Here is a 24,031-nt window from a genome sequence, read left to right as displayed (position 1 = left end):
GTCAATGCACAGGAGAAGTCTCCCAAGGCAGCGGACTCACACCTGAGTGTTCTGTAAGGAAATTTAGCATTGAAAGTCTCCAAAGCTGTAATCAGTATGAAATGCAGAAACACCCATTAGGATTGAACAGTGAGGAACTTGTTAAAGTTCCATCACAGGCTAAGGAAGGACAGAGCTTTCAGATGCAGACAATGTACCAACAAGTCATCAACACTGAATATAGAACATAGAAATGTACAGGCAGCATCGCAGGAGAACATGGAAAGGTAATGTTTCAGGGATCCTGAGTCTGATGAAGGGTCCCGACCTGAAGCGTCACCTATTCATGTTCTCCAGAGATGCTGCCTCAGCTGCTGAGTTACTCCACTCATTTGTGTCATTTTGTGTAAAGCAGCATCTGCAGATCCTTGTGTTTTTTTCTAGTCATGTACAGCACAGGAACAGGGCCTTTGGCCCACAATGTCCGCACCGAACACAATGTCAAGATAAACCAATCTCATCTGCCTTCAGCTGATCCATATCCATCCATTCCCTGTATATCTAAAAGCTTTTGATGTGCCAATATATCGTAGCCTCTAGGCAGCCCCTGAGGTTGTTGACCCTCTCTATCTCCAGCCTGCCGTTGAAGATAGGCTTGTGGAAAACAGGACAATACAGAAGATAGGCACAAAATGCTGGAGTAACTCAGTAGGATAGGCAACATCTTTGGAGAGAAAGAATGGGTGAAGTTTTGGATCGAGACCAAAACCCAAAATGTCGCCCGTTCCTTCTCTCCAGAAATGCTGACTGTCCCGCAGAGTTACTCCAGCATTTTGAATGAATGAAAACTTTATTGTCATTCAGATATACACCTAGACACAGTGCACCTTGAACGAAATTTCGTTGCATTTGACTCTCCAAATCAGGTAAATAGTAAAAGTAAAAGTGCTAGGTGCGTCCATAAAAATGCCTCATGTGCATGGTTCTGTAAAATAAATATATATAAAAAGTTTTTAAAAAGTGTCGATATTTAAAAAGTTCTAGCCTCGGTTTTGTTGATTGTTCAGTAATCTTATGGCCTGGGGGATGAAGCTGTTGCAGAACCTGGTTGTCCCGCTCTTCATGCTGCGGTACCTCCTCCCAGAGTTAAGCAGTATAAACAGTCCAAATTGTGGGTGTGTGGGGGCTCTGGTAATGCCCTTAGCTCTAATCAGACAGCGCTTGTACCCCATGTCCATGATGGAAGGAAGAGAAGTCCCAATGATTTTTTCTCTCCAGCATTTTGTGTCTATCTTCAGTTTAAACCAGCTTCTGCAGTTCCTTCCTACACATAGGACCGTACAGCATAGGAACCGGCCTTTTATTCCGCAATGTCCTTCAAACATGACTCCATCCACTACATCCTGCGCTCCTGTTGTTTGTCAGTCACATATTTGGGTTCCAATGTTGCTAAACTTGGTATCAACATGCATTATAGGATGACAGACATCACGGCCTCATGCTTAATGTCATGCACTTGGATGCACCTCATTCAGCTTTGTATTAGACACAGTGCACATTACATAATGTACTAGACAATTGCATTTTTTTCCAAGTCACTGTCTTTAATTGCTAACATCACTTCACAATAACTCACCCTGAACAGAGAACATTGTTCAGCAACTCTCCCTATCTTTCAGCTTCATGCATAATGCATGAGACAACTTTCAATTTCTTAAAGCCAAATTATAATGAAATACACATAGGGGGTGATTAGGAACAGTGCAATTAGTTTCAATTTACTGTTAAAGAAATTTGTTCACTGACAACCAAAGAAAAACATTTTACAGAGACTGACATGACACCATTCTAATTGCTGCCTGTGCTTTTGCACAAGGCAATTCAGAATTTATTGAGTAATGGGATGAAGATTAACTCCTATTCATACATCCTGATATACTAACCCTGATCGTCAGGTGTAAATACGGCACTGTAAACTCTGGCTGATCAATCTCAATTTTGGAGACACAAGGAACTGCAGATGCTAGATTCTTGAGCAAAAGACAAAGAGCTGGAGGAACTCAATGGGTCAGGCAGCTGCTGTGGAAGCATGTTTTGGGTTGGGATCCTCCTTCAGAATAATTGGTGGTTAATCAGTCTGAAGAAGGGTTCCATAAGACATAGGAGCAAATAGGCCATTTGACCCACCGAGTCTATTCTACCATTCAATCACGGCTGATCTTTTTTTCACTCTTAACCCCATTCTCCTACTTTCTTCCCATAACCTCTGACGCCCGTACTAAAGAAGAACCTGTCACTCTCCGCTTTACAAAATACCCAACAACTTGGCCTCAGATTCATCACCCTCTGGCTAAAGGAATTCTTCCTCATCTCCATTCCAAAGATAAATCCTTTCATCCCTTTAGTCCCAGCCCAAAATATAATCTGTCCATTCCCTCCAGAGATGCTGCCTGACTTGCTGAGTTCCTCCAGCACTTTGGATCTCGATATTAGTCTGGACATTTGTCAGGGCACCTCATCAGGATTGGGAACACTCTCTTGATGAAGCGATGGACTAGATTAAGGACTATCCCTCAATGGAAGCTAATCTAGTTTAGTTCAGTTTAGTTTATTGTCATGTGTACCGAGGTACAGTGAAAAGCTTTTGTTGCGTGCTACCCAGGCAGCAGAAAGACAATACATGATTACAATCGAGCCATTTACAGTGTATAGATGATAAGGACTTCCTCAATGAGACCGTGAGCATTCCCTCAATGAAGAGACAGTTTAAAATATAGCTGACTTCCATGTAAGTCAGCTTTGATTAAGAGCACTCTCGTGATGAAGCTAGACATAAAATGCTGGAGTAAATGCTGAAGTAACTCAGCGGGGAAGGCAGCATCTCTGGAGAGAAGGAACGGGTGATGTTTCGGGTTGAGACCCTTCTTCAGACTGATGATCGCTCTTGATGAAGCAATGGACTAGATTATCCTTTGAGGAAAGATAGTCTAGAAGATGAGCACTTCCTCAGTGAAGACATTATTTAGGTTAGCAACATTCCCTAACAAAGTAACAACCTATATTATCGGGTAATAAAGAAGGGAAGGGCTCGATCGACTGGGCTTATATTCATTGGAATTTAGAAGGATCTTATAGAAACATATAACATTCTTAAGGGATTGGACAGGCTAGATGCAGGAAAAACGTTCCTGATGTTGGGAGAGTCCAGAACCAGGAGTCACAGTTTAAGAATAAGGGGTAGGCCATTTAGGACTGAGATGAGGAAAAACCTTTTCACCCATTTGTGAATCTGTGGAATTCTCTGCCACAGAAGGCAGTGGAAGCCAACTCACAGGATATATTCAAGAGAGAGTTAGATATAGCTCTTAGGGCTAACAGAATTAAGGGATATAGGGAATAAGCAGGAACGGGGGTACCAATTTTGGATGATCAGCTATGATCATATTAAATGGCAGTGCTGGCTCGAAGGGCGGAATAGCCTACTCCTGCACCTATTTTCTATGTTTCTATTATGATCTCTCCCTCAATTATGCAACTGGCAAGATTATGAGCATCCATTATTAAAGGAATCGTAAATAATGAAAATTCCTTCATTCCTGGGGTGGCACGGTGGCGCAGCGGTAGAGTTGCTGCCTTACGGCGCCAGAGACCCGGGTTTGATCCAAACCATGGGTACTGTCCGTATGGAGTTTGTGCCCATGTGGGTTTTCTCCGGCTGCTCCGGGTTCCTCCCACACTCCAAAGACGTACAGGTTTGTAGGTTAATTGGCATCCTTAAATTTGTAAATCGTCCCAAGTGTGTGTAGAATAGTGCTAATGTGCAGGGATCGCTGGTCCGTATGGAATCGGTGGGCCGAAGGGCCTGTTTCAGTGCTGTCTCTATAAACAAAACTAAATTCCAAAGACGAGCAGGTTTGCAGGTTAATTTGCTTCTGTAAATTGTAAATTATCCCTAGCGTGTAGGATAGTGCTAGTGTCTGGGGTGATCGCTGGTCGGCATGAACTTAGAGGGCTGAAGGGCCTGTTTCAATGCTGTATATCTAAAGTCTAAAAGGTATATTGAGAGAATGGGCAAAGATTGATTGGTCATGTGGAATCTAAAACCTAAAAACTAAAAGTGATAAATTAGATTGTGGGTATTCCCATGAATTAGTTGATAGGAACTCAGTTTAGTGTTGTACTCAAGAGATGGGCTTCTCCTTCACTGCAATGGGACAATACAATGGCGCAGAGATAGAGTTAATGGCTTACATCGCCAGAAACCCAGGTTCGATCCTGGCCACGGGTGCTGTCTGTACGGAGTTTGTACGATCTCCCTGTGACTGTGTGGTTTTCTCCGGGTGCTCCGTTTTCCTCCCACATTTCAAAGGCGTGCAGGTTTGTAAGTTAATTAGCATCTCTAAATTGTCGGAAGCATGTGGGATAGAACTAGTGTATAGGGTGATCGCTGGTCGGCACTGACTTGATGGGCCGAATGGCCTGTTTCCGTGCTGCATCTCTAAAGTAAATTAAACTTCAATACTAAAGAGTCAAGTTAAGTTTAATGCTGAAGTCTTCGATGTGAGACCTAAGCTACAGTCTTCTGACTCAGAGATGTGGACTGTTATCCACTGACTCATGGCTGACATATAAAGAGGAAAATTGGTCAAGAATGCTAAATTGCATATTAATTAAGTGAGTGAGGAAATAGCAAAGCAGGAATTAATATGCATTCACATTTTCTAATCTAACGGTCCAATCAACATATATTGTTGTATTCTGACCATTCCTTTATTGTTTTAGTTTAGTTTAGTTTATAGCCATGTGTTTGGAGGTACAGTGTATAAACAGTCATTGCTTTTTGTTAGATTCTGCTAAATAAACCCTACTATCTTTTTGAACATATTTTTGCATACTATAAAGAGGCATTTGTATTCAGTGAAGAATTATTATTATTATGTTATAAATGATAGAGCGGTTAGGCAGATTTAATTAGATAGTGTGATTAAATCCAGCATAGTTAAAAATGTCTTAATTGGGGGCAAAAAACAAAAGCTTATAGTAAAGCTGCAGCCTGTTTTGCAGCGGCCAAATTAATTTTCTTCTTGAAGTCGTTGTTTTTTTTTGTTTTACCAATTCATTTAATGATAGCCCCATTTGTCCATGGCTGATACAGTGATATTTGATTACTTCTCCCTATCCTGATTCAATGTAGCTAGGACAGCAACATTAATATACAGAGTGCCAAGAGTCACGGACTGCTCCTAATCAAAATAAAGAAGGTAAATCATTCAATTCCTTTGAGCCCATTTCACCATTCAGTTGATTCAAGGGAGTGTTATTCAGGTCATTGAGAGAACATAAGAGAATGATATCAAGAAGCAAGTCAAGAGTGTTTTATTGTCATATGTCCCAGATAGAACAATGGAATTCCTACATGCAGCAGCACAACCGAATATGTAAACATAGTGCACTGTGAACAATATTATAAACGAGTAAAAATGTTTAAGGTGTGTATATATACACATACTCACACGTGGACACATACACGCATATATATACTAGACCAAGTGCAGACCTGTTGGGTCTGTTCCCCCCAACATGCGGTTGTGGGTGGGGGGGGGGGAGGCGGCAAGCAGCGTCACACACACTAACTATCCCCCTCCCCCCGCACTCACGCTAATTACCCCCTTGATATTACATTAATATTATTAATTTTCTCCTTTTACCCCATAACCACCCTATCTACTGACGCATAGCCCCCAACTTGCAGTCACATCTAGAGAGAGAGAATGGGGGAGGGGGGGGGCGGGGGTAGAGAGTGAGGGCAGAGAGAGAAGGGGCAGAGGCAGAGAGAGAGACAGAGACACAGAGAGAGGGGTAAGAGGGATAGGGCGGTGGAGAGGAGGATAAGAGGGACGGTGGGTGAGGGGGGAAAGGTGGGGGAGGAGGGAAGGAGAGAGAGAGGGTGAGAGTGAGGGGGAGAGAGAGGGGGTGCTGAGAGGGGGTGCTGAGAGGGGGAGAGGTGGGGAGCAGGGAGGGGAAGGGAGGGAGGAGGGTGGAGGGAAGAGGGTAGGGGTGTGGAGGGGAGGGGGTTTTAGGGGAGAGGTGGGGGAGGGGGATGGAGGGGAGGATGAGGGGGAAAGAGAGGGGGGAAGAGAGGGGGAGGAGAGGGGGAAGGGGAGAGAGAGGGTGTGCTGAGAGGGGAGGGGGAGAGGTGGGGAGCAGGGAGGGGGAGGGAGGGTGGAGGGAAGGGGGTAGGGGTGTGTGGAGGGGAGGGGGTTTAGGGGAGGAATGGTGGGGAGGGGATGGAGGGGAGGGGGAGGGAGAAAAAGAGAGGAGAGCGAGAGGGGGGGAGGGGGGGAGAGGAGAGGGGGGGGAGAGGAGAGGGGGGAAGAGGAGAGGGGGGGAGAGGAGAGGGGGGGAGGAGAGGGGGAGAGGAGGGGGAGAGGAGAGGGGGAGAGGTGAGGGGAGAAGAGAGGAGAGGGGGGGAGAGGAGAGAGGGGGGGAGGAAAGGGGGGGGAGGAGAGGGGGGGGGGAGAGAGGAGAGGAAAGGGGGGGGAGAATCTAAAAAACATTTTAGAACCAAAAAAGACACATTCTGCAAGCATTGTAGAACCAAAAGAGACACTTTTTGCAAACATTTTAGAACCAATAAACACTTTTGCAAACATTTTAGAACCAATAGACACAGTCTGCAAGCGTTTTAGATCCACTAAGGACATTTACATTTGAGTAGACATGTGTTCAGTGTTATTCACAGCTCAGAGAAACGTGACCCTCTGCCTTCCTCCAGCTTGCAGACACTGATTGAGGCACACCACTTCCTGGTTTTATAGTCCCTCCCCCCTGCCGCCAGCAGGGGCAGCAGAGAGAATGGGGAATTTTGTAAAATCATTAATATCTCTGTAAAATTTTTCATCGACGGGAAAAATCCTCGGCACACATACGGCGGAGGGGGGATCTGAGCAAGGTGGCCAAAAATGACGGCCGTAGGTGGCGGCGTTCTCTCGGAAATCGCAGCACAGATGGCCAAAACCGGTCAAGAACAGACTTTTAGTATTACAGATGTAGGAGCGATTTAGCTTAGAAAGTTTATTATAATCTGGACACCTTTAATTTTTCATCTGCCTGTAATTATGTGGGTGGGATTTATACGTAGTCTTGGGCTTGTTCATGGCTAGGATTCTGGCGCAGACTCCCAGATAGTTTAGTTTAGTTCGATGAAGACCATGGGGAATATATAGTTTTCGAGCATGATCAAGAACGAGTATGATTGAAACGTATATATGCTGGAAGACAATGTACTTATACAAGAAGTTTTCATGAGTGATTTTACTGTTTGGTACTACTACAATAAATAAATTATTTGTCAAGAGACTGTTTCTGGAATATTCAACTTTCGACGGCTTTGAATGTCTTGTGGAGAGCTCGTGGAATGTGCAAGATTATCTTCTGAACCATGGTCAGCAAATTAGTGACTATCGGAGGCCAAAACCTTGAGAGGTCTTGAAGACTGTCACTATAATATATATTTACACGCTCAATGGAGTTGAGAAGATTAGGTAATATTTCACCCTAATGTATATATAAATGTATATATAAATTTATATTTACACACATGCACACACGTACACATAAAAAACAAACAACAATTATAGTGTAGTAGTTCAGAGCTTAATGGAGGTTGTAGTGTTTAATAGCCTGATGGCTGTAGGGAATAAGCTGTTCCTGAACTTGGATGTTACAGTTTTCAGGCTGCTGTACCTTCTTCCCGATGGCAGAGAACGAAATGAGTGTGTGGCCAGGGTGGTGTGGATCTCTGATGATGCTGGCTGCGTTTGAGGCAGCAACTCCTGTAAATCCCTTCGTTGGTCGGGTGGTCAGAACCCTCCCGTGATGGACTGGGCAGTGTTCACAATTTTTCTGCAGCCTTCCTCAGAGACAGGTCACAAAGCCTTCCAAGCATACGCTCCTTACTATAAGATGGTGAGATTGTGACTGATGCACTATATCATGAGGACACAACTGCCCATACCCACTGGCTGAAGAAATTCCTCCTCATCTCCATTCTCAAGGTACGTCCTTTTCTTCTGAGGCTGTGCCCTCTGCTCCTGGTCTCTCCCACTACTGGAAACATCCTATCTACGTCCACTCTATCAAGGCCTTTCATTATTCAGCAAAAACAATGATGAGTCTCACCCTGGACACTCCTTCTTCTCCCATCTCCCATCAGGCAAGTGGTACAGAAGTGTGAAAGCGCATGCCTGCAGATTCAGAGACAGTTTCTTCCCAGCTGTTAACAGGCAACTGAACCATCCGATCAACAACTAGAGAGCGGACCTGTGCTACAACCTCCCTCATTGGAGACCCTCAGACTATTTTTAATTTTACTTTATCTTGCACTAAATCGTACTCCCTTTCTCCTGTATCTGTACACTGTGGACAGCTTGATTGCAATCATGTGTAGTCTGACTGGATAGCACACAATAAAAAGCTTGTCATTGTACCTCATTACATGTGGTAATAAACAAAACTAAATTAAACTATTTGATAGGTTTCAATGAGATTCCCCCCCATGTCAAGTACATCTTTCCTCAGACTACAGAGTGCACTAGAGGCAACATTGTACAATTACAACAAGGCTTGCCAATTAAGTAGCAGCTATTTCTGCCGGTGCAGAGGGAGTTCTCGACAGACCAACAAGCATTACGTTTGTGGAGAAAATAAAGGTCCGTTTACGAAGGTACAAGGAACTGCAAATGCTGGAACCTTGAGCAAAGCACAAAGTGCCGGAAGAACTCAATGGGTCAGGCAGCATCTGTGGAGCGAATGGGCTGGTGATATTTCAGGTTGGGAACTTCTTCTGACTGATTGGTGTAGGTGAGGAAGGGAGACAGCTGGAAAGGAGAGGTGGAGGTGCGACAAAGCCTGGCAAATGATAGTCTGAAGAAGGGTTCCGACCCGAAACGTCACTCATCTTTTTTCTCCAGAGATGCTGCTCTGCTTGGAAGCAGGCCTTGCGGCCCACCGAGACAAGCCGGCCAACAATCACCTGTTCATGCTTGTTCTATATTAGACCGGTTTCTCATCCTACACACTAGGGGCAATTTACAGAAGCATTTGTCAAGCAACTGAACCATCCTACCAACAACTAGAGAGCAGTCCTGAGCTACTATCTACCTCATTGGAGACCCTCAGACTATCTTTGATCGGACCTTATCTTGCACTAAACATCATTCATGTAATTTCCTTTATCATGTTCCTGTACACTGTGGATGGCTCGATTGTAATCATGTCTTTCTGCTATCTGGTCAGCACACAATAAAAGTTTTTCACTGTACCTCGGTACATGTGACAATAAACTAAACTCAAACTCAATTCAAGCCCAGTGTGGGAGGAAACCGGGGCACCCGGAGAAAACCCACACGGTCATGGGGAGAACATACAATCTCCGGACAGACAGCACCCAGGGTCAGGATCCAACCTGGGTCTCTAGTGCTGTAAAACAGCAACTCCACCACTGTGCCGCCCTTTGCTTTCCACCCAGTCAAGGTGATCCAAAACTACGGCACATCCAGTGAATTACACTGGAGATGTAGTTAATATTGTTATCCAGTAAAGCAGCAAAGGGTCACAAATGGTGGAGCCATGTGAGCCGTGTTTTGAAGCATTGATTAAGGGATGAGCACTAATGCATCAGCGAGCATATTCTCATTGATCGATGAGTAAAGTGGTTACGGAAGGCACAGAGTCAGGCGCGGTATTCAATCCATGGAGAGCAGAATCAAATAAGAAATAAAACAGGGCATCACAGTGGCGGAGCGGCCTCACAGCGCCAGAGGCCCGGGTTCAACCCTGTCTGTATGGAGTTTGTACGTTCTCCTTGTGACCTGCGTGGGTTTTCTCTGGGTGCTCCGGTCTCCTCCCACACTCCAAACATGTACAGGTTTGTAGGTTAATTGATTTTGGTAAAATTGTAAATTGTCCCTCGTGTGTGTAAGATGTTGTACGGGGATTGCTGGTCGGCACGGACTTGATGGGCCAAAGAGCCTCAGTATCTCTAGACTAAACTAAACTACGGAGGTTGATCCTGCCCCTTGGTCATCCACAGGGTGGTACAGGTTACTGACCCAGTTACAATATATAATGTCTTAGGAAATTCATGGTCTCATTTTGAGGAGGGGCGGGGGGGGGCGGAAGCCCTGAGAACGAAGGGGGAAGCCACTGAATTGAAGCCGAGAACAAACTTGGAGCTGGTGGTGGGGTGAGGGGGGGCTGCTGCCATGTGCAGCGGCAGGCAGGCAGTAGGTAGAACAGTTCGGTGAACTGTAGAAACTTTATCGTAGCCAAAACGTGGCGACACTTGTGCACTGCCTAGGTGAGGTCCGCTGACTGGTTTTACCGAGTTGTGCGCCAAACAACGCATTTCACTGTACCTAGGCACATGTGACAACAAAGTATCATTGAACCATTGATGCTTCCAAGTGCTTGCTGCCTTGCCCATCTTCATGGTAGAGGTCATGAGTTTAGGAGATACAAGTGAAGCAATGTATTTTGTGTCAATGCTCTACCTTGCAGCCACTTCCAGGAGACCCTGCTGATCACCAGTCCTTTTCTCTTGACAGAATCTTTCTTTCTAGATCAGAAAAACCTTACTGCATTAAAGAAAACCGTTCTCACCTGGAATTTTGTTCTTTTTGCCCATTATCAAAAACCTTTATCTACGTGCTCCAGAGTCGCCCGCCTTTGGAAATGATTTCCCCGAACAAAAAAACAACTCCTGTTTATGAACAAAGTGGGTGACACTCTCAAATATGATGCTTGAAGGAGTGCTGACTCTGCCACTGTGACTTCTACGCACTGTTCCTAGAATTCTGCTGATTTAAGCAGAAGAACGCTGCCAAGAATTGAACTGAGATTCAGAGTTCAATTTTGTTGGCCACATGAGTAATGTCTTCAATTTTCTTCCCCCCAAAGCAGGTGCTTGCTCAATTGTGCAAGCCCCGTGTGTGGTTTATTCACATGGGTGTTACAAGGTTGGAGAAAGGTTGTTGAATGAGGAAATCACGCAAGGCCAATATGAACATATTGGCACCCTTAAGGCATGTGGGCATGTATTAATAAAGATAGTCTGTGACATTAGCTGCACCTCAACATTGAAATCATATCTTAATGACATTGCTTTGATGTTAAATATGGTACATTTTGTAAAGGCAATTCAATGGCAATGTTTCGCAAAATTAAATGCACACTAAAGATCGTTGCAGTGAAAACGATTAGTAAAATTCACCGGAAGCCGGCAGCAACACCATATTTATAACAGATTCTCAGGGAAAGGTCGACATTCATAGCAGGGGTCTTTTTCATTAGTCTCCATGGATGAGTCAACTTAAAAATCTCTTTTTTTTTAAAGATATTCATAGGGCGCGTATCATTTGCATTAATTATCCATCCCTAAATACCCTTGAACTGAACGCCCACAAGGTTATTCCAGAGTATTAACCTCATGCCTGTGGTTACCAATCACAATTAACCCTTTCCGTAAAGGATGTCAATCAACCAAATGGACATTCTTGACAAACTGAGATTTCCTTCGATATATTTATCGATACCTCGTTTTTAATTTTCAAATTTAGTTAACAGAGTTCCCTAGATGTCCAAGCTGTGATTTGAATGGTAAAATAATATATAGTCATACAGCCTAGAAACAGGCCATTCGGCCAAATGTGCCCATGCCGACCTTGCCCCCAGCTACACTAGTCTCATCTGCCTTTGCTTTGGCCCATATCCCTCTGCATCTGTCCAATCCATGTACCTGTGTAAATGTTTCTTGAATGTTGCAATAATACCTGCCTCAACTACCTCCTCTGGGAGCTCATTCCAGACACCAACCACCCTTTGTGTTAAAATGGTACTCCTCGGGTTCCCACTAAATCTTTCCCCCCTCACCTTAAATCTATGTCGTCTGATTCTCGATTCCCCAATTCTGTGCATTTAGCCGATCTATTCCTCCCATGATCTTGTACACCTCTATAAGATCATCTCTCATCCTCCTGCCCTCCAAGGAATAGACTACCAGCCTGCTCAACCTCTCCCTTCAGCTCAGGGCTAAGAACCTGGCAACATCCTTGCAAGTGGTGGGTGCCATCGTGTCATAGAGTCATTTTAAGTCGATTAAAGATACAGCATGGAAACAAGCCCATCGGCCCAAATTTGAAACTTCGATCACCTGTACACTATTCTATGTTATCCCACTTTTACATCCTACATACTGGTGGCGATTTGCAGAAATCAATTAACCTACAAATCCGCATGTCTTTGGAATGTGGGAGGAAACCAGAGCTTCTGGAGAAAACCCACGCGGTTACAGGGAGAACGTGCAAACTCTGCACTTACAGCACATGTAATCAGGACCAAACCCAGGTCTCTGGCCCAGTGAAGCTTCCACTGTGCCGAGTCATACAGCACAGAAGCAAGCCCTTCGGCCCAACTTGCCCATGCTGACCATGATGCCCCATCTACAGTTGTCCCAGTTCCCCGCATTTGACCTATAACTTTCTAAACCTTTCCTATCCATGTACACATCCAAATGTCTTACGGCCTCAGATGGAGTATAGAGCTATGAGGAAAGAATATGCAGACTGGGGCTTATTACGCTCTGGAGACTAGGAGAATGAAAGATGGTTTTATTCAGTGCTTTTACTGCGGGTGCTGTCTGTGTGGAGCTTGCACGTTCTCTCTGTGACCACGTGGGTTTTCTCCGGGTGCTCTGGTTTTCTCCCACACACCAAAGTTGTGCAGGTTTGTAGGCTAATTGGTTGCTGTAAATTGTCCCCAGTGTGCAGGGTAGAAGTAGTGTACGGGGTGATCGCTGGTCTGCACGGACTAAGTGGGCCGCAGGGCCTGTCTCCACGCTGTATCTCAAAAACTAAATCTAAAACTAAAACTAAAATCTCCATTACTCCCGAATCTTACCAGTCCTAAAGTTGTAGGACTACTTGTTCTATTTGATCTTATTTGATTGCACACGCCAAGTTGATTGCATTCGTTGAAACAGGACGGACCACATGTAGGTTGCAATCTCCCACCCCAACAGTCAGGTAATGCAGATCCGGCGATGCTGTCTTTTTGCCCCACAGAAGCCATTAATCTAAGGATGATTACAGTGTTGTGAAAACAAGCCACCACACTCGTAAATGTTTACCACACTGGCCTCGCAGGGAATCAATCTCCTGATGGCAAAGAAACTTGCAAACACAGCAGTGAATCTTCGTGCAACAAAACATTGTTTTTTTGCTGCAGGGATGAAGGAACGGAGGGAATCCATGGCAACGGTTAGACATCCCGGCAACTAATCTTTACTGTCCCGCAAGCGCAAATAGAAATTCCCACAGATGCGAGCTGAGCAATGCCTGAGATGGTGAATTAGAAGGACAGTAAATCCTGCAACATGGGAGCAGAAGATTGACTTTGGCAATTGGCATTCAGCGGAACAATACAGTTCCTTACTGAAGCCAATAAAGGCTTGGCCTTATATGGGATAGGGCTATACTAGCCAAGTCAGCATGAATTGGCTTGGACACTGCCCGATCCATCATTAGTATTAACTAGTATCAACCTGAAACGTCACCCATTCCGTCTCTTCAGAGATGCTGCCTGTCCCGCTGAGTTACTCCAGCATTTTGAGACTATCTACAATTTAAACCAGCATCTGCAGTTCCTTCCACGAGTATCAACCTCCCTACCGTTGAATGGATCTATAGGACGGCTGGGGCGGCACGGTGGCGCAGCGGTAGAGTTGCTGCCTTACAGCGCCAGAGACCCCGGTTCGATCCTGACCACGGGTGCCGTCTGTGCGAAGTTTGCACGTTCTCCCCGTGACCGCGTGGTTTTTGTCCGGGTGCTCCGGTTTCCTTCCACACTCCAAGGACGTACAGGTTTGTAGGTTAATTGGCTTCGCTAAAAATTGTAAGTTGTCCCTCGTGTGTAGAATAGCGCTAGTGTACGGGGTGATTGCTGGTCGGCGCGGACTCTGCGTTCTCCACTAAAACTAAAGCAGGCGCTGCCTCAAAAAGGCTAAGGCCCATGCCACCCTGACCATACTCTTATTTCACCCATACCATCGGGAGAAAGGTACAGGAGCCTGTAAACTGTGGTCACCAGGTTCAAGAACAGCTTCATCCCAACAACCATCACTACAAAACACCAACTAAACGATGACTTATGGATTCTCTTTGATTGCACTAAGGACCGGGTTTTTATGCCCTAGTAGGGATTAATAATTTACGGTTGATTATTATGTAATCTGTGAATATTGTGTTTACAAGCCTATAATACAGCTGCTAATTGGAATTTAATTGTTCCATTGTCAGTACCTATGACATTTAAACACTCTTGACTTGACTTGACTAATTACAATTAAGAATGAATCAAGTTGGTAGACAGGTAACCCAGAAGAGATGCTCTTCCTCAATGTCTATCATCGAACCACATACTAGTTTATACGCTGCAAGGCTAACTGTCTTAATACTGGATTTTGAGGGAGAGGGGGAGAGGGGATGGGGGAGTGGGAGGGGCAGAGCGAGAGAAAGAGTGGGAGAGGGTAAGAAAGAGAGAGAGACAGGGGAGAGTAGGGAGAGAGGGGGTGGGAGAGGGAGAGGTATGGAGAGGGAGAGGGAGGGGGAAGGGGAAGGGTGAGAGGGAAGGAGAGAGGGAGATAGAGAGGGAAGGAGAGGGAGAGGGAAAGGGAGAGGAAGAGGGAGAGAGGGGTCTTTGACATTTGGTTTAGTTTAGTTTAGAGATACGGCAAGGAAACAGGCCCTTTGGACACCAATTCCACACCAGCCATCGATCACTGGTTGTTTGTTTTCCCACTTTCTCATCCTCACCCTGCACACCGGGGGAATTTACAGAGGCCAATTCACCTACAAACCCACACGTCTTCAGGATGTGGGAGGAAACCGGAGCACTCGGAGGAAACCCCTGCGGTCAAAGGGAGAACGTGCAAACTCCACTCAGACAGCACTCAAGGTCAGGATATAACCTGGGTCTCTGGCGCTGGGAGGCAGCAGCTCTACCAGCTGTGCCACTGTACTGCCTCTGAGTTTCTATTTGACTTTGGCAGAAAAACAATTCTTGTTCAGCTTCAGAACTCATTTAATGTCAGGGCAAGGTAATGGCCATTTGCCTACACTCGACAGGCAGAAAAATGAGAAAGTAATGGCTCAATTATGTGCTATTTGTGTTAGCAAGAGTTTCCATCTCTGCAGCGGCGTGCTAATATAAATCAGATGGTGCCCTTCCAGAAACCCACTTTACAAGCTACCTAGAGATCAGGATGCAGTTGCTGACAGCCTGTATTTTATTTAACTCTCCAGTCTACTTTCCTCGTATCACACAGTTTAGTTTAGTTTAGTTTAGTGTAGAGATACAGCGTGGAAACAGGCCCTTCGGCCCACCGGGTCCGTGCCGACCAGCGATCCCCCCATGTTAACACTGTCCTGCACACACTAGGGACAATTTACAATTTTACAAAGCCAATGAACCTACAGACCTCTATATCTTTGGAGTGTGGGAGGAAACCGTAGCACCCGGGAAAAACCCATGCAGTCACGGGAAGAACGTACAAACTCCATATAGACAGCGCCTGTAGTCAGGATTGAACCCGGGTCTCTGGTGCTGTAAGGCAGCAACTCTATGCTGCGCCACCGTGCTGCCCTGGAGTTTCGAGATGCAGTATGGAAACAAGCCCTTTGGCTCACCAGGTCCACTCCGACCATCGATCACCTCTTCACATTAGCTCTGTTATCCCACCTTCCCATCCACTGCCTACACACGTTAACCTACAAACCTTTGGGATAAGGGAGGGATCCGGAGAACCTGGAGGAAGCCCATGCGGTCACAAGGAGGAACGGGCAAACTTTACACAGGCAGCACCCAAGGTTAGGATTGCACCAGAGTCTCTGGGCCTGTGAGGCAATAGCACTACCTGCTGCATCACTGTGCCACACTGAGTTGTCTCTCAAGAACCCAAGAAGACGAGAAAATAGCAAGAATGGCATTGAGGCCCTTTACGCCTGGCCTACTATTCAATGTGATCATGGCTGGTAGAGACATGGAATCATACAGCACGGAAACAGGCCATTCGGCCCAACTCTCCCATGCTGCCCAACATCCCCCATCTACACTAGTCCCACCAGCCTGCTTATGGCCTGAAGAAGAGTTTCGGCCCGAAACTTTGCCTATTTCCTTCGCTCCATGGATGCTGCTGCACCCGCTGAGTTTCTCCAGCATTTTTGTGTACCTTCGATTTTCCAGCATCTGCAGTTCCTTCTTAAACAAATTCTTAAATGCTTATGGCCCATATCCCTCTAAACCTAACCTATCCATGAACCTGTCTAGATGATTCTGACTACTTTCCCTGGCAGCTCTCTCCAAATACCTACCATCCTTTGTGTAAAAAAAGTTGACCCTCAGGTTCTTAATAATACTTTGTCCTCTCACCTTAAACCTATGTCCTCCAGGTCTTGATTCCCCTACACTGGGTAAAACTGTGCATTTGCCCTACCTATTCATCTCATGATCTTATACACCTTTATACACACTTACTCCAGCTTACTAAAACATCACCTATGCATGCTCTCCAGAGCTGCTGCCTGACCCTTGTGTGGGTTTTCTCTGGATGCTTCGATTTCCTCCCACACTCCAAACATGTACAGGTTTGCAGGTTAATTGGCTTGGTAAATTGTAAATTGTTCTTAATGTGTATAGAATTTTGTTAGTGTGCGGGGATTGCTGGTTGGAGCGGACTCAGTGGGCCGAAGGGCCTGTTTCCATGCTGTATCTCTAAACCAAACTAAAGTAAACTGTACGCAATGCTCCAAATGCAGCCTCACCAACCATCTCATCTGTAGAGCAGTCTCCTACAAGAGATGCAAGTGCCAGGTAACAAGATAAGTAAAGAAAACGCTCAGAGCAGGCTGTACGGCATAATAATTTTTGAAAGCTTAGCCAGGGAGGTAGTTGACAGCTACAGGAAGGAAAGGAAGCGGTGGTAACTGGAGCAAAACAAATTTTCGAGTCACATCAAAATGTACAAGTTTTAATGCAAATCTTGCTGCTCATCTGTTGTGAATAATAATGTCATTCAACGGCCATGTAAAAAACATTGCGCTTTAATACCAGAACAGAATGCAAATGCCTCCTTAAACTCCCAAGACTATATTGAATTAAATAACAACGTGAAAATTCTTGGTTACGTAACTTTCAGCCAGTTTGCATGGTAAATCCTGAGAATAATGAAACTGTGTGTCTGGCTTCCTCCGCATTTCATTTCAGTACAATCATTACCTGGGCAATTTTCTATTTAACACGCAATTTGTTCCGACGATATACTTGACCGTGGCCTCGCGGGCAGACAGGGTGGTCAAAAAGGCTTTCGGCACTTTGGCCTTCATCGGTTAGTGTATTGAGTATGGAAGTTGGGAGGTCATGTTGCTGTGATATATAAAACGATGTCGAGACCACATTTAGAGTATTGTGCTCAGCTTTGAGCACCATGTTATGGGCAAGATGTTGTCAAGCTGGAAAGGGCGCAGAGAAGATTTACGAGGGCCTGAGCTGTAGGGAGAGGTTGAGCAGGCTAGGACATTATTCCTTGGAGAGCTGGGAGGATGAGGGGCGATCTTATAGAGATGTATAAGATCACGAGAGGAATACATCGGGTAAATGCACAGTCTTTTACCCAGAGTAGGGGAATCGAGAATTAGAGGACGTAGGTTTAAGGTGAGGGGTGAAAGATTTAATAGGAACATGAAAGGGTGACTTTTTTACAGAGAGGGTGGGTGGTGGATGGAATGAGCTGCCGGAGGAGGTAGTTGAGGCAGACGCTATCGCAATGTTTAAGAAACATTTAGACAGGTGCATGGATAGAATAAGTATAGAGGGATATGGGCCATACGCGGGTCGGTCGGACTAGTGTAAATGGGACATGATGATCAACGCCGACAAGTTGGGTCAATGCACCAGTTTCCACACTGTGTGTCTATAACTCTATCAACAGATCTAGCTATTTAGTGTCTGTTTTGATTAAAAACCTTTAGATCACCAAGGGACCCATTAGCCAATTCCTCACCTTCATGTCCGACGTCTCGGTCTCCAGCTTAGTCAGATGGCTGGAGTTGTCCTCCAGCTCTCTCCGAAGGTGAGAGTTCTCTTTCCTAAGTACCTCGACTTGCTTCACGAGATGGTCGTAAGAAGACGTTGACCCTGACATCCTGAGTTCTTCCAACACCTAACAAAGAAAAACATTTTCAGCACCAAATTCATAAGTGGAACTGAGTGGAATTGGGGACAAGAAAGTCAACATTTACACTTGGCATCTACACTCAAGCAAGACGTAGCATATGGTGAAAATACTACAGCCAGTCAGAGCAGAGTCGATTACATATCAGTCATCCACTGTTACCAGAGGAGGACACAAAATGCTCGAGTAACTTTGCAGGTCAGGCAGCTTCTTCGAAGAACATGGATAAGTACATTTTGAGTCAAGACCCCTCATCAGACCAATTCTGGGGTGGGGACAGGGGATGAAAGCTGAGAGAGGGGAAGGCCAGGACAAAGTTCACAAGTTCTACGAGCAAAATTAGGACATTCGGTGCATCAAGTCTACTCCGCCATTCAATCATAGCTGATCTACCTTTCCCTCTCAACCCCATTCTCCTGCCTTTGCCCCATAGCCCCTGACACCCATACTAATCGAGAATATATCAATCTTTGCCTTAAAAATACCTAATGACGGCCTCCACAGGAATGAAGAATGGCTCCTTTAACCTTTAGAGAAGTTCAGCTGAGAAAACCTCTGAGAAAAATCTCAGAACCCTCTGATGTTGCTTCTTTACATAAAGGATCAGCAGTTTGAATTCACTCTCTTAGATATGGCAACTTCTAAGGACAGATTTGTTCGAAAACCTCCCAGATCCTTATCATTCCCGCCAATTCTATAACTACCGTAGGTATTTAGTTCCCTGCCGCCCTTGCCACATGGTTAGTCTATGGTTCCTCTGTCGCACTATGAGTGTCCAAGCAATTAGCCCTTCAATAGTCTAACGTTTAGTTTAGTTTAGAGATACAGCACGGAAACAGGCCTTTCGGCCCACCGAGTCCACTCCGGCCAGTAATCCTTGCACACTAACACACTTTAGGGACAATTCACAATTATACCAACCCAATTGACCTGCAAACCTGTACATCTTTGGAGTGTGGGAGGAAACCGGTGAACCCGGAGAAATCCCACGCAGGTCACGGTGAGAACATACAAACTCCGTTCAGACGGCACCCGTAGTCAAGTCAAGTCAAGTCAACTTTATTTGTCACATGCACATACGAGATGTGCAGTGAAATTAAAGTGGCAATGCCTGCGGATTGTGCAAAAACAACAGAACAGAATGGAGCAGAATCAGTATTTACATGTTAGAAAAAAAACAATTTTAAAAAGACACAACACAACAGTAAATTGGTACAGTAAATTAGTCCCTGGTGAGATAAGAGTTTACAGTCCTGATGGCCTGTGGGAAGAATCACCGTCTCATCCTCTCTGTTTCCACAGCATGACAGCGGAGGCGTTTGCCTGACTGTAGCAGCTGGAACAGTCCGTTGCTGGGGTGTTAGGGATCCCCCATAATGTTGCTGGCTCTGGATGTACACCTCCTGGTGTATAGGCCCTGCAGGGGGGGGGGGGGGGGGGGGCGAGTGTGGTTCCCATGGTGCGTTCGGCCGAATGCACTACTCTCTGCAGGATCAAACCCATTGCTCCTGTTCTTAGTGCTTTTAATGTCTTTTAATTTTTACTATTTTTTAGCCCTTCGTTTTACGGTTTTTAATGGTCTGTAATAACTTTTTGTCCATGAGTTCTCATGTACAGCACTTTGTGGCAACTGCGGTTGTTTAAAGTGCTTTATAAATAAAGTTATTATTATAGGTCTCTGGCACTGTAAGGCAGCAACTCTATCGTTGCGCCACCTTGCCACCCAGGTTTTTGTGGGAGAGGTAAACTGAACAAGTACTTCCCTCATTTCTTGGTATCTTCTGCTCACTAAGATGGTCCATGTGTTATCTATTTAACATTCACCTGCTTCTATTCTCCACTGATTATATATAATACAGAATGTGAAGCACAGATGCTAACCAATTGATACATCTGGTATAGATTGTCGTTTCTGCTTGAGACGTAATACGTATGTCCTCCCATTCCGTTTACCTCAGCTCAGCAGCATTTACCACATTATATAAATCGCTATCATTTTTTTAACTTCAATATCCCTACTGAACCAAAGTATCTTTGAAAGGTAAGGTTGTAAAAATCCACTGGAGCTACAAACTAGATCTCTGCAGGACATTAATATTTCAGGAGGCGGTGGCGCAGCGGTAGAGTTGCTGCTTTACAGCGCATGTCAGCGTCAGAGACCCAGGTTCGATCCCAACTACAGGTGCTGTCTGTACGGAGTTTGTACATCCTCCCCATGACCTGCGTGGGTTTTCTCCGAGGTCTTCGGTTTCCTCCCACACTCCAAAGAAGTACAAGGATGTAGGTTAATTGGCTTGGTGTAAATGTAAATAGAATAGTGTTAGTATGCGGGGATCGTTGGTCGGTGCGGACTTGGTGGGCCGAAGGGCCTGTTTCTGCACTGTACCTCTAAACTAAACTAAACTAAGACTAAGTTTTCTACCCAACCATTAGACAGTATCCAAGATGGCAGCAAAGCCAGGTGACTCTTTGCATGCTGGTCCCAGATGTAGATCTGCCATCATTCATTACAATCACTCAACTCTTTTAGATCTTTATTTCAACAATAGCATTTACTTTCATAATTGGACTTTACTGGACATTATCTTGCACTAAATGTTATACCCTTTATCCTGTATCTGGACACTGTAGGCAGTTTGATTGAAATCATGTATGTATAGTCTTTTCCCTGACTGGATAGCACGCAACAAAAACGTTTTTCACTGTATCACGGTACACATGTCAATCATAAACTAAACTAAAACTAGCTTAGTCCGTCTTTATTTTTGCAATGCCATTTTTCTGCATATTGCCAAGATTTAATTTTGGATTTCCGTGGACTGTCACCTTGTCCATGGATTGTCACCTTGTCGTGGTGGAGAAGCTTGTGTGGACCTGAGATCCTGAGAGCGATGCCGTCTGGAGCTATGCTCCTGGTAGGGCCACCCATGGCGGTAAGGTCGAGGGGGAGGTCTCCGACAAAGAGCAATCCAACCAAAACCTCAACGGTGGAACAGGCGGAGGACAATGGCTGACTTTAGTGGAGCGTCACAACGGCTGGGAAGGCGGATGAAGGCTGCAGAAGAAAAGGGTCTCCGGTCGTCTTGGACTCCCCGCCACTGGATCCTGACCCAGATCTGTCAAGGACCGTGTGGTGGCTGCCTGTGCACCAGTCTCCCCACGTTAAACAAAGTCACGCACAGGCGTCCTCCATATAGGGAATAGCACCCTGGAGACACCCATGGCCAGCCATGACCGAAGGGGGCCTAAGAAGAAGAATTTTGGATTTCCGTACAAAAGGTAAAAACAAAACAGAATCAGTCTGAAGAAGGGTCCCGACCCGAAAAGTTATCTGTCCATTCCCCCCACAGATGCTGCCTGACCTGTTGAGTTCTTCCAGCACTTTGTGCTTTGCCTAAAAATAAAACAGAAAACTACCTTCAAGCCTTGTAGCTCAAGGTTACGTGAGCAAGCTTTTTTTTTCAGCTGCATCTTCAAGAGCAGGTGGTAATTTTATTAGTTGCAGAAAGCTGCACATTTCTATCATCAGCACACTTGCAGTTATCCTGAGAATTCTGTTAGTCAGTGAAACACCACTGTTTGTTATAAAGGGGGAGGGGGGGGAGTGACAGGGTGACATACAAGTGACATCTCGCTCCTAGTCTTGGTTGTTTTCAGGATAGCAAGTCAAGGATTTTCCTTTCACTCTCCATTTCACATCCAGGTTCAGGAACAGCTTCTTCCCTACAGCCATCAGGCTATTAAACACAATAAGCTCCAAACGTGCTGTGAACTATATAGACTTTGGGGCATTGGGTTGGTCTTTTTGCACTAGTTTTGTTTAGGATATTTTCTGGGTGTGTATGTATGTGTTTATTTATATATGTACATACGCAGTCTTCCGAAGTCTTGCAATTCATGGCAACACCAGCATGGATGGCGCATTGCGAGCTGGAGAAACCTGCATGGATTGCAAGCTTCCATCACCACCATTGGAGCAAAATGAGTAGGAGGACGTCAGGTGGACTCCGCCATTTTAATGAGACCTTGGATGATCGGATTGTTAATATCTGCACCACTATCCTTCCTCATCAACATAACCTCCGTTCCTGTCACTGGAATCCCTCCCATATTTCAATCATCTCAGCCTTGAAACAAACATTTATCCTGGATCAGAAACACTCTAGCAGGAAACACAGCCTCGACAGGTGTCAGAGGTTGTGGGGAGAAGGCAGGAGAATGGGGTTAGGAGGGAGAGATAGATCAGCCATGATTGAATGGCGGAATAGACTTGATGGGCCAAATGGCCTATTTCTACTCCTATTCCTTCTGACGTTATGACCTAATGATGGAGACATAATGCCTTGGGTCGATGCCCTAGTATGAGTGCAGTCAGTGATTTTTCATTTCAAGTCAGCATCTGGCTAACCAATTTCTATCCCTGTGATGTGGACTCGATAAGAAGCAGGGCAGCACAGTGGCACAGCTGGTAGAATTGCTGCCTCACAGCACCAGAGATCCGGGTTCGATCCTGACCTCAGGTGTTGTGTGTGTGTGTGTGTGTGTGTGTACGTGCCCCCTGTGACCACTCGGGTTCCTTCCGGAGCGCCAGTATCCTCCCACATCCCAACGACGTGCGGGTTTGTAGATTAAAATGATTGTCCATTATGATGGAGACATAATGCTTTGGGTCGATGCCCCAGTATGAGTGCAGTCAGAATGATCGAACCCGGATCTCTGGAGCTGTGAGGCAGCAATTCCACCAGCTGCACCACTGTGCTGCCCTGCTTCTTGTCGAGTCCACATCACAAGATTAGAAATTGTTCTCGGCACTTCTCGGCATCTGCAAACAATGGCGTCTTGCTCATCTTGTGCTTCTTGTGCGTAGTGGTGGAAAGATTTACTGGACATTGTATCTTTCAATCAATCAATCTATAGATCTCTTTGAATAGAGAATATCAAAGATCATCTTGAAGAAGGAGTTCCTCAGTAGAATTAAGTGATAGCTGAGAATTCTCACTGTATCTACTCTGTCCAGCTGCCTCATAATCTTATAGATTCAAGGTTCAAGGTCTGTACCAATTAAGGTAACAGTGAAATTCAGACTGCCATACAGTAACACCAATAAAGAGCACAAGACACACAAATAAATGTTTAACATAAACATCCACCACAGCGACTCCTCCACATTTGAAGGTGAAAAAAGTTCAATCTTCTTCCCTTATTTGTTCTCCCGCGGTCGGGGCACTCGAACCTTCCGTTGTCAAGGCGATCTTGGCTCCCACAACCGGTTGTCGAGTTCTCCGCATCGGGGCGATCAAGCTCCCGTATCGGGGGGATCTCAGTTCCCCGTGCCGGGCGATCGGGCTCCCAAGTCGGGGCTGGTCGAACCTCCTGCATCTTGGAGCTTCCCGACACCAGTCGCTACCCGAGACTGCGAGCTCCTCGATGTTAAATTCCGCAGGCCGCGGTTGGAGCGTCGATCCCAGGCAAGGGATCGGCTCCGATGGTAAGTCCACGGCCCCGCGGTGGGGCTCAAAGTTTCGAGCAAGGCCGCCAGCTCCATGATGTTAGGCCGCAGAGCGACCGGAGTTAAGATCCAGAAAAAAAATCGCATCTCCGGCAAGGTAAGAGATTGCAAAAAAGTTGAGGCAATGAGATGAATTTTCATTCCTCTGAACTCCAGCAAGTGAGGGCCAATTCTGCTTAATTTTTAGGAAGGAACTGCAGATGCTGGTTTAAACCGAAGATAATGGATGGGATTTATATAGCGCCTTTCTAATACTC

At 45.5% G+C, this 24,031-nt stretch overlaps 1 protein-coding gene across 1 annotated transcript in view; it reads right to left on the bottom strand.

Moving 5' to 3' along the window:
• Positions 1 to 24,031, bottom strand: part of apc2 (APC regulator of WNT signaling pathway 2) — a 199,270-nt gene that overhangs the window by 113,188 nt on the left and 62,051 nt on the right. The window contains exon 2 of the mRNA XM_033046474.1: positions 18,095 to 18,253. Coding sequence (XP_032902365.1) covers positions 18,095 to 18,253 — 159 coding nt within the window. The remainder of the gene's footprint in view (positions 1 to 18,094; positions 18,254 to 24,031) is intronic.

This window comes from Amblyraja radiata, chromosome 29 (assembly GCF_010909765.2).
Source record: "Amblyraja radiata isolate CabotCenter1 chromosome 29, sAmbRad1.1.pri, whole genome shotgun sequence".
NCBI classification, from domain to species: domain Eukaryota; kingdom Metazoa; phylum Chordata; class Chondrichthyes; order Rajiformes; family Rajidae; genus Amblyraja; species Amblyraja radiata.
Note: the sequence above shows the minus strand (reverse complement) of the source record. Positions and strands in the feature narration are given on the sequence as shown.